The 12,208-nt window shown below is 36.1% G+C and overlaps 1 protein-coding gene across 1 annotated transcript in view; it reads left to right on the plus strand.

Annotated features, from left to right (window-relative positions):
• The window catches only part of LRP1B (LDL receptor related protein 1B), a 1,961,274-nt gene that overhangs the window by 1,209,253 nt on the left and 739,813 nt on the right, over positions 1-12,208 (plus strand). Inside the window, exons 28-29 of the mRNA XM_069573760.1 lie at positions 1,465-1,596; positions 2,883-3,110. Coding sequence (XP_069429861.1) covers positions 1,465-1,596; positions 2,883-3,110 — 360 coding nt within the window. The remainder of the gene's footprint in view (positions 1-1,464; positions 1,597-2,882; positions 3,111-12,208) is intronic.

Below are 12,208 nucleotides of genomic sequence, written 5' to 3' on the forward strand. Positions count from 1 at the left end.
TGTTTTAATTTTTTGTTTTTATTTTTTAAATCAAATGCATAGACATGGATCATTTTTGTTATCTTATGGGGAGTGTCCTGGAGACTGCCAACGGCTACCTTGAGCATTTATTAAATTCAGTCAATTTCTCATAATGTCTACAATTCTTATTATAACCTATTGATTTTTATCCTTTGTGGTTTAAAAGTCTATAAGACTGATATTGCTACCCTGAGCAATAGATCATCTTGTTAGGAAAATATTATTAGTTGAAGACTAAAGTATTGCAGCTGTGATCAGAAGGTATAATTATTTTCTGCCCTCAGTTGACCAGCATAGTTCTATAGAATTAGTCCTACTAGATAGGCTTTATAAAAATAATATTTAAGAGAACATTGGATCAATTGAGATTAAAAGTTTATCCAAAAGATATGATGATGTCTGGGGAGTGTGTATTTCCTCAGTTCTGTCTCATCACAATGAAAATTTCAAACAATGGACCAGCATTACAGCTCTTAGATGGATCAGTGTTACAGCTCCATGTTACAGCTCAGTTTTATTTTGAAAATAAAGGAAAATACACCCTTGAGGCATGAAGGCATGATGACCCAAAATGCAAAGAGAAGAGAGAGGAATCTCCAGGTCTTTAGCTCCTCTTTATATATGTATTTTCTCCTACCCCTGGGCCTGTCCTGTGTAAATTAGGCTAGCCAGGAGTGCTGTCTGTTATACCTGAGGTCCTCACTCCAGTCCTTGGACCTTCCTTTGTCCTATTTTCCCAGGCCTTTCCCTTCCTTGTCTTTTAGCCACCACCATTCTGGACTCCTTTTTCCTATTCTAACAACTTAACAATGACAAAATAAGAAACACAAAAGAATGAGAGAATGAAATCAAACACAAAATTTAATATTCCATTTTAAATTTGAAGTTTTGTATATGATAGACTATAGTAAGCCTGAATATGTAGCAATATTTAGCCATGGAATAAGTTAATACAGAAAAAAAAAAGACATCTTTATAATAAAGGAAGATGAAATTTTTATTCATCTAGGCCTCTGATTTGGAAAAGAAATAGCTGAAAAGATACACAGTACCTTAACAGCGGTGTCTCAGTTGGAACTCCTGACACCTTCATGACATCTACCTGAGTTTAATTTATACAAAATTTAATAGTTATTCCTGATTGTTTCTCAGACTAAATACTTAAAAAGAAATCCTTTGCTTCCAAGGCAATAGAATGAATGTCATTCATCTTAAAGGAACCTGAGGGAGTTATCTTAGTTGTTATCTTTGATGAGGAAAAATGTTTTTGTTAATATAATAACTGTGTATGATTGTCATTATTGTCATATTAATCACTCGAGTAATGTGTGCTATCTAGGGAACTTCACTTTGAATCTTTACGTGAATAACCCTTGTCACCCTCCGAGGTCCCCTAATATATTTTCCCTTCTTCACTGTTAATATTTCACTGTGTAATTACAGCTCCCAATCCCTGTGCAGCTAATGATGGCAGAGGCCCCTGCTCGCACATGTGTCTGATCAATCATAACAGGAGTGCTGCCTGTGCGTGTCCCCACTTGATGAAGCTTTCCTCCAACAAGAAGACCTGCTATGGTAAATTTCTCCCAGATCTTACAGAAACTCCAAAGTGAATCCTTTCTGACTGTATGAGCATTTGGATTTTCCTCACGGTAAAACAGGAGAGGTTTTTAATGCCCTTGAAAACCACCATTTGAGGTGGTGCTATTTTCACCCAGATGATGATTCATCTACTTTGGGAGACACTGACAAATTCTTTAAATATGATAGGCTACACTTTGCTGCTTATTATCTTATTCACTTTTTTCCTTGCTACTTTCTTTTTTGGTGTGTTAGCACAGTTTATCTCTACAGAACAGGGAAATTTGTAACGGAAAGTGCATTATCAAAAAATGATGATGTAAGTAACCTGCATAACAAAGATGTACTTAACAGCTTTAATCTCCTTCTGCTCTCCTAAAGTTACTTCAGCATCATTTTATAGGGGATTACAAATTGAAGGGAGAAAATATGAAATAAAATATATAATTTGGAAAGATTTGTAAAAAAACATTAAACAGTATATTTAAACCAAAAATTGATACTAAAATTTGTGAATGAAAATCAGACAGTGCTGTTTTGTTTTATTAGTAATTTTTGTTGATTTGCAAAACAATTACTTTGAAGGGCCAATAAAAGTGTATTCATCAAATTTTAGCTCAGGGATTTAGGTACTCTTGGCTTTAACTAATTTTTCACAATAATAACATATCTCAAATATCAACTATAACTCCAAAGGAGGAAAACAAGAGAATAAAATCTCTATGACTCCTCTTTCTATTAAATCTACTAATATTTCATAAACTCAGTGCAAGAAAGGTGCCTATTTAAGTAAAAATAATAGAATGCCTCACAATGTTAGTTACTACAGATTCACAAAAATTTTCAGTATGTTATGCTTTAACATTAGCCTAATTTTGATAGGGAAAACATGAACATGACTTTTAAAAGCAATGTTCAACCTCATTTTATTCAAAGATCATATAGAGAAAACTGTTCTTAGATTCCTTCAAAAAGCATTTACTGCACTGTAATGTTGTTATGATTATAAACAAAGACAAATGTGGCTGTGTGAGATTTGTAAAGTTCATGTCTTTTAACAAGTTTGCTTGAAATTCTAAGATTAGATCAATTACTGATAATTTCTTGGCATTAAGAAAAATGACAAGGATTTTAACTTATTTTTCATATTTTTAATCAAATCTTGGTCATGTTTTTCATAAGCTAAAAACCTATTAAATCATCGACAAATGTTTAAAATTTCTAGGCTGCTTAAAACTTGCCAAGCTATAAAGAAAAACACATTTCTGTTTCATTTCTAGAAATGAAGAAATTTCTTCTATATGCAAGACGTTCTGAAATCAGAGGAGTGGATATTGATAATCCATATTTTAACTTTATCACGGCCTTTACAGTCCCTGATATTGATGATGTTACTGTGATAGACTTTGATGCTTCTGAAGAACGTCTATACTGGACAGACATTAAGACACAAACCATTAAAAGGGCTTTTATTAATGGAACTGGATTAGAAACTGTTATTTCAAGAGGTAAAAGATTTCTACTATGCAACTTTAAAATTGTTTGTTATTTCGTCTGTAATAATTGTGTCTCTTTTGTATTCTTTTTCTATTATCCAATACTATGTTGTTAATTAAAAGTTGGAATTGATTATTCAATAATTTAATAACATGCTGTATTCTAACAACTGTTGAATGCTATAATTATGTTGAATATAGTCATCTGACAACTAGAAATTTATCAAGAAGAAACAAATTCAGAATGGATGTTGAAATTAACAGATTTCTAAGTAAAAAGAAGATTCCTTTTAGCTGTTGGGGGTGTAGTTGTATTTGCCAAGTGAATATAGGATATTGGTAAAGACTGTTCGCTCAGATTCAAGCTTAATATCAACTTTCTTTTGCATCTAGTTTTTACAGAACTAGACTAAACAAATAAGAGAAAAAATTTGTTCATATCCTCCTCCTGATCCAGCAGGTTGAATCATAAGTTCTCATTAATGTTGAATTAACAACCTTTAATTAATTTTTTAAAAAAATTTAAAAATCTTAAAAAGAGAAAAAAGGAAATCTTCCAAAAGTAGAAAATACAGCTGAAATGAGACATACATATAAATGCAGTGGTTGAACTCTGAATATTTAGCATGAATTATCCTCATTTTTGTTCTAATTTTGGTATAATGTGATTTCTGGGTCAGTTATTGTTTTATTGACCGAATCTTAGTTGAGAACCTGCTGTTTGCCATGACTTGCAGAATCAAACAAGAAACACTTTTTCTTCTGTCTCATGCTCCTTGCAAAGACATTACTTTACCAACAGAGTTCCATCTAGTCAAAGGTATGGTTTCCCAGTAGTCATGTATGGATGTGAGAGGTGGACTATAAAGAAAGCTGAGCACTGAAGAATTGATGCTTTTGAACTGTGGTGTTGGAGAAGACTCTTGAGAGTCCCTTGGACTGCAAGGAGATCCAACCAGTCCATCCTAAGGGAAATCAGTTCTGAATATTATTTGGAAGGACTGATGCTGAGACTGAAGCTCCAATACTTTGGCCACCTGATGAGAAGAACTGACTTATTTGAAAAGACCCTGATGCTGGGAAAGATTTAAGTTGGGAGGAGAAGGGGACGGCAGAGGTTGGATGTCATCACTGACTCAACGGGCATGATTTTGAGTAAACTCCCGGGGTTGGTGATGGACAGGGAGGCCTGGCGTGCTGAAGCCCATGGGGTTGCAGAGTCGGACATGACTGAATGACTGAGAGACTGAACTAACTAATTATCCTCCTTGAAGCGTGATTTGAAGGAAGGCAGAGGAAGGCATTCCCAGGTGGCTCAGTGGTAAAGAGCCACCTCGAAATGCCATTGCAGAAGGCCCATGAGATGGGGGTTTAATCCCTAGGTTGGGAGGGTCCCCTAGAGAAGGAAATGACAACCTTCTCCAGTATTTTTGCCAGGAAAATCCCATGGACAGAGGAGCCCGGCAGCTATAATCCATAGGGTTGCAAAGAGTTAGTCACAACTGAGGATATATACATGAATGGAGAAAGGCATAATCAGTGATCAAACAGATATATCAAATTCCTCTGCCTTGAAAAATACTGAAAATTAAAAATCAGACGTTATTTGAGCAATGATTAACTTCTTAACAAAAGCAATAAAAGTACAGGTTTTAAATTTGCACTGTTTCTTAACAGTTTTCATACATACTACTCGAAGACTGGCTAGAGTACCACTAGTAGATCTGAGAGTATTTGAGCACTCAAGTACTCTCATATTTATGCTAGCTCTTTATCCATCTCAAGTTAATACTGTTAATGAAACTTGAATGTATTGGTTATAAGCTTGTTCAAATATTTATTTAAAAGGTTCTATAAAAGAAAAGAAAAAAGCTAATGCAAGTATTTTTTTTTCAGGACTTTTCATAGTGGCAAAGGAAAAAAATAATTATCAGTAGACTAGATATTAAAAGACTATCTGGTTCAGTTCATTTCATTTCAGTCGCTCAGTCTTGTCTGACTCTTTGCAACCCCATGAATCATTCCATGCCAGGCCTCCCTATCCATCACCAATTCCCGGAGTTCACTCAGACTTATGTCCATCGAGTCCGTGATGCCATCCAGCCATCTCATCCTCTGTTGTCCCCTTCTCCTCCTGCCCACAATCCCTCCCAGCATCAGAGTCTTTTCCAATGAGTCAACTCTTCGCATGAGGTGGCCAAAGTACTGGAGTTTCAGCTTTAGCATCATTCCTTCCAGAGAAATCCCAGGGCTGATCTCCTTCAGAATGGACTGGTTGGATCTCCTTGCAGTCCAGGGGACTCTCAAGAGTCTTCTCCAACACCACAGTTCAAACGCATCAATTCTTTGGCATTCAGCTTTCTCCACAGTCCAATTCTCACATCCGTACATGACCACTGGAAAAACCATAGCCTTGACTAGACGGACCTTAGTCGGCAAGGTAATGTGTCTACTTCTGAATATACTATCTAGGTTGGTCATAACTTTTCTTCCAAGGAGTAAGCGTCCTTTAACTTCATGGCTGCAGTCACCATGTGCAGTGATTTTGGAGCCCCCCAAAATGAAGTATGACACTGTTTCCACTGTTTCCCTATCTATTTCCCATGAAGTGATGGGACCTGATGCCATGATCTTCGTTTTCTGAATGTTGAGCTTTAAGCCAACTTTCTCACTCTCCTCTTTCACTTTCATCAAGAGGCTTTTTAGTTACTCTTCACTTTCTGCCATAAGGGAGGTGTCATCTGCATATCTGAGGTTACTGATATATCTCCTGGCAATCTTGATTCCAGCTTGTGTTTCTTCCAGTCCAGCGTTTTTCATGATGTACTCTGCATGTAAGTTAAATAAGCAGGGTGACAATATACATCCTTGACGTACTCCTTTTCCTATTTGGAACCAGTCTGTTGTTCCATGTCCAGTTCTAACCGTTGCTTCCTGACCTGCATATAGGTTTGTCAAGAGGCAGGTCAGGTGGTCTGGTATTCCCATCTCTGTCAGAATGTTCCACAGTTTATTGTGATCCACACAGTCAAAGGCTTTACCATGAAAAACCTTGAGAGAACAGTTAAAGCACGGAAGGTGCTCCTAAGACTGACTGATAGCTCTGTGGTCTTCTCACAAGAAGTTCATAAAAATCTAATAGAAAATTGTCCAGATATTTTATCAGGAGTGTTAAGTACTTTTCAAAGGCTCTATGAATTGTAAAAAGTAAAGATGTTTTTAAGTCAAAAAAAAAAAAGGGGGGGGGAAACAGTTTTCTGTCTCTAAGTATAAATTGATAGCTAGTAGCAATTTGGTGAGTTTATCTTTGAGAAAATCACAGTTATCTCCATTTAGCAGACCACAATTATTAACCACAAATTGAGCAATAATATTTTCTTACTAATAATACATATACACATTAGGAACAATAATTATTAATCAGTCATTTTGAAAAATATTTGAATATGCTCTATATGGTAAATTGAAGGAGGGCCAGTCTAGACTGAATAGTATTAAGTACAGAAGAGGGAGTTATACATCTAAAATAATGATAATAATAGGAACCAAATCATACCAGCCTATGTGGGATAAATTGTTTAGTTCTGTTAATTCTGAAAATAATGAGAACTGAGGACATGTTTTAAGGAGAGTATGACCACATGATAAGTTTTACTTGGAAAAATCACTCTAGATATTATTCTTAGTAGAGAGTTGAAGAGATCTAGGGTGAAGCTAGATAAGCAGTGAACTCTGGGAAATAAGTTTGCTATAGTGGTTTTAAGAAAAGGTGATGGAAGCCTGGAAAGGGTGGAAACAATAGAAACAGTGGAATGTGGGAAGATTTTTGAGATTACAAAGAGTAAATACTTGAAACAATTGAATATGAAGATTGAAGAACAGGCATTGTCAAGGACAACTACTTAATCTCTGGCTACAGGACAAGTTGAACAATGTTGCCTTTCCCTTTCTTCAAGACTGAAACTTTGTTAAGGATTGATATGTCCTTCCATAAGAAGAGAATCTTTAGATAAACTTTTGGTAGTTCAACTTCTGAACTCATCAAACTATCTCAAATCCTGCCAGTAATTGTACTTTATTTTATCCTTTTATCTTTTTTATTCTATGCAAATTAAATTTCGGTCATTCTCTTACCTCTAATACTGTTGGCCTCTGTTTTCTCACTTCATTATCCTTCATCTACTGGAATTTTTCTTGTGACATTCTTCTTACTTTTCTCAGCCTAAGTCTAATATCAAACCACCTTCAAAACTCAGGACCCCATCTATCCATTGCCCCAAGCAGTTCCCATTTTTCTTCCAGTTAGACCATTTTCTGATGAAAACACTGAGGCTCTTTGGATCAAGATTTTATGAAGGGGATTAAAAATAGTTTGTCTGCTTTGTCATTCTCCATATCCTGAAACACTGAGATATTCTTAATGTATGTATTACCCATGTTAGCTCTTATTTACAGTCAGTTGCAGCAGATAACAGATAGCAGATAATTTCATTAACAGATAAACACTAATATATGACTATAGACACATTCATTGCATTCATTATTTATTTATAATATAAATTAATATATATATTTAACAATAATCAAGATGTAATTTTATTCTTAAAAAATAAATAATCAACAATTCTTGGCAAAAGGGTTTCTAGTTACCTGCAACCCTACTTTCTGGTGGCAGTTAATTCTTATACTTGAGTCACTGCTTGGCCTAAATGTTTTCAGTTATTTATGTTCTTGAGGTTTATTTTTCTGATATGTTATATAATAATAGGTGTTATTAATGTGACGAATACCATGACCTCAATTAATCTTTGAGAACCTATTGTTAAGAATTATTTCTATTCTGCAGATAAGAAAACTGATATTCACAGAAACTAAGGCTTAGTGTCTAAAACAAAGAAAGGAAATAATAAATTCTTACTTAGGATTGTAGGTTTAGAGCTCCTGTCAGCCTTACTGCTTATAGTAGGACTTGGGACTTCATTTCAATAGACTAGGTGTTATCCTTTTAATATAGCCCCAGAAGCTCAGTTGCACATTTTGAGTACTCCTGTACTGCCTCAGTTCAGTTCAGTTCAGTTCAGTTGCTCAGTAGTGTTTGACTCTGCAGCCCCATGGACTGCAGCACGCCAGGCCTCCCTGTCCATCACCAAATCCCGGAGCTTACTCAAACTCATATCCATTGAATGAGTGATGTCATCCATCCATCTCATCCTCTGTCGTCCCCTTCTCCTCGCACCTTCAATCTTTCCAAGCATCAGGGTCTTTTCAAATGAGTCAGTTCTTCCCATCAGGTGGCCAAAGAATTGGAGTTTCTGCTTCAGCATCAGTTCTTCCAATGAATATTCAAGACTGATGTCCTTGAGGGTGGACTGGTTGGATCTCCTTGCAGTCCAAGGGACTCTCAAGAGTCTTCTCCAACACCACAGTTCAAAAGCATCAATTCATGGCCCTCAGCTTTCCTTATAGTCCAACTCTCACATCCATACATGATTACTGGGAAAACCTTAGCTTTGACTATGTAATGTCTCTGCTTTTTAATATGCTGTCTAGGTTGATCATAACTTTACTTCCAAAGAGTAAGCATCTTTTAATTTCATGGCTGCAGTCACCATCTGCAGTGATTTTGGAGCCCCCCAAATTAAAATCAGGTACTGTTTCCCCATCTATTTGCCATGAAGTGATGGGACCAGATGCCATGATTTTAGTTTTCTGAATATTGAGTTTTAAGCCAACATTTTCACTCTCTTTCACTTTCATCAATAGGCTCTTTAGTTCCTCTTTACTTTCTGCCATAAGGGTGGTGTCATCTGCATATCTGAGGTTATTGCTATTTCTCCCAGCTAACTTGATTCCAGCTTGTGCTTCTTTAAGCCCAGCGTTTCTCATGATGTACTCATTTAAGTTACATAAGCAGGGTGACAATATACAACCTTGACATACTCCTTTTCCTATTTGGAACCAGTCTGTTGTTTCATGTCCAGTTCTAACCGTTGCTTCCTGACCTGTATACAGATTTCTCAAGAGGCAGATCAGATGGTCTGTTATTCCCATCTCTTCAAGAATTTTCCACAGTTTGTTGTAATCCACACAGTCAAAGACTTTGGTACTGCCTAGAGTTATACATTGTAGAATAATACGGTGTTGCCCCAAAACTATGAAGTATTGCTTATGATTAACAGAGTAACAAAAAAAATTACCTTGAAGCTCCTGATATAAGCCAGGAGTAACACACTTGAGTTTTCCTACTTGTATCTATGCTGATTTTATTTTATCTATCATTTATTCCTGAAACAATGCTTGAAAAGTAAGCATTACTTTCTATTTTTAAATATGAGGAAGCATTTTGTTCAGGGTAACTATACTAGGAAATAGTAGAGCTTTGTCTATCCAAGTTTGGATTTAGGCCTTTTGACTCTAAAGCTATCCTCTTTTATTCCCTTAAATGTCTTTTTTTTTTTTTTTTTTTTTTTTAGCGCATAAAGGACCTCAGCAAGGTAGAGAGAAGTTTTATTGCAAGCAAATGATTTGTGCACACTCCTTTTCCAGTGCTCACTAAATATACACTCAGTATACTCTGCAGAGTTCATCTAGCAGTACCTGGAAGAAGGATAGGATTCATTTTACCCTCTCATCAAGGCTTTTATTGATTATTCTGAAACATAAGGCAACACTTAGGAAATATGTTGACAATCTTATGAAATTCCAGGTCACCATGGATAGAATCCCTTTTTTTTTTTTAGATTGTAAAAGACTCCCATTGTATCTGATTATTCTAGGACAAAGTATGCATTGTTCTTCTTTGAAAAATTTAAGACTGAACTTTGAGCAAGCACAACTGCTTGAGCAAAGTATTTTTTTTTTTAGTACTAGTCATCTACTATATGAATAAACTGACTAGTCATATACTATCTGAATAAACTGAACTGTTAGGTTGAGTTTAGCAGAAGCTAAAATGGATATAGGAAAGACAAATATAAACTGGAAGTTTATTTCTATAAACAACACTTTCTAAGTAGTTGTTCAGTCACTCAGTCATGTCCATTGCTTTGCGACCCCATGGACTGCAGAACACCAAGCTTCCTTGTCCTTCATCATCTCTTGGAGCTTGCTCAAACTCATGTCTACTGAGTTGGTGATACTATCCAACCATCTCATCCTCTGTCATCCCCTTCTCCTCTCACCTTCAATCTTTCCCAGCATCAAGGTCTTCCAATGAGTTAGCTCTCTGCATCAGGTGGCTGAAGTATTGGAGCTTCAGCTTCAGGATCAATCCTTCCAAAGAATATTCAGGGTTAATTTCCTTTAGGATTGACTCATTTGTTTGAGTCGTTTGATCTCCTGCAGTCCAAGAGACTCTCAAGAGTCTTCTCCAACACCACAGTTGAAAAGCATTAATTCTTTGGCACTCCGCCTTCTTTATGGTCCAACTTTCACATACATACATGACTAATAAAAACACATAACTTTGACTATATAGACCTTTGTCAGCAAAGTAATATGTCTGCTTTTTAATAAATTGTCTAGCTTTATCTTAGCTTTTCTTCTAATGAGCACACGTCTTTTAATTTCATATCTTCAGTCACTATCTGTAGTGATAGTAGGAAATTATATGATATGCTTGTTTTAACTGAAAAAATATAAATCATTTTAAATGCACACCTCTAGATAACATTGCTACTATATAAATTTTATTCCTGATGATACTTTGAATCTAACTGGACCTGTTTCAGAGTACCATTATTCTATATAAAATTGTTTTCCACTTCTGCCAACCATTTTGTCAGTGAGTACTAAGGATTCATTCATTTCCTCTATTTTCTTACCCAGTAAGAAAAATGCTTAGACAATAAAAGCTATTATGAAAATTAGTCCAGAGAAAAAACAAAAAAAGGTCAATAATAACAGTGAGATCTAGATTTGGTAACAGGCCTTGAATCAAAGTAGAAAGTTTAGATGGGGAACATCTGTCTGAGGAGGCCTTACAAATAGCTGTGAAAAGAAGAGAAGAGAAAAGCAAAGGAGAAAAGAAAGATATACGCAATTGAATGCAGAGTCCCAAGAATAGCATGGAGAGATAAGAAAGCCTTCCTCAGTGAGCAGTGCAAACAAAAAGAGGAAAGTAATAGAATAGGGAAGACTAGAGATCTCTTCAAAAAACTTAGAGATACCAAGGGAACATTTCATATAAAGATGGGCTCCATAAAGGGCAGAAATGGTATAGACCTAACCGAAGCAAAAGATATTAAGAAGAGGTGGCTAGAATACACAGAACTATACAAAAAAGATCTTCACGACCCAGATAATAACAATGGTGTGATCACTCAACTAGACCCAGACATCATGGAGTGTGAAGACAAGTGGCCCTTAGGAAGCATCACTATGAACAAAGTTCTTGGAGGTGACAGAATTCCAATTGAGCTATTTCAAATTCTGACAGATGATGCTGTGAAAGTGTTGCACTCAATATATCAGCAAATTTGGAAAACTCAGCAGTGGCCACAGGACTGGAAAAGGTCAGTTATCATTCCAATCCCAAAGAAAGGCAATGCCAAATAATGCTCAAACTACTGCCCAATTGTACTCATCTCACATGTCAGCAAAGGAATGCTTAAAATTCTCCAAGCTAGGCTTTAGCAATACATGAACCATGAATTTTCAGATGTTCAAGATTGTTTTAGATAAGGCAGAGGAAACAGAGATCAAATTGCCAATCTCCACAGGGTCATCAAAAAAGCAAGAGAGTTTCAGAAAAAAATGTCTATTTCTACTTTATTAACTATGCCAAAGCCTTTGACTGTGTGGATCACAATAAACTGGAAAATTCTGAAAGAGATGGGAATACCAGACCACATGACCTGCCTCTTGAGAAACCTGTGTACAGGTCAGGAAGCAACAGTTAGAACTGGACATGGAACAACAGACTGGTTCCAATAGGAAAAGGAGCACGTCAAGGCTGTATATTGTCACCCTGCTTATTTAACTTCTATGCAGAGTACATCATGAGAAACACTGGGCTGGAGGAAGCACAAGCTGGAATCAAGATTGCCAGGAGAAATATCAATAACCTCATATATACACCCTCATGATACCACCCTTATGGCAGAAAGAAC

Source organism: Ovis canadensis, chromosome 2 (genome assembly GCF_042477335.2).
Source record: "Ovis canadensis isolate MfBH-ARS-UI-01 breed Bighorn chromosome 2, ARS-UI_OviCan_v2, whole genome shotgun sequence".
NCBI lineage: Eukaryota > Metazoa > Chordata > Mammalia > Artiodactyla > Bovidae > Ovis > Ovis canadensis.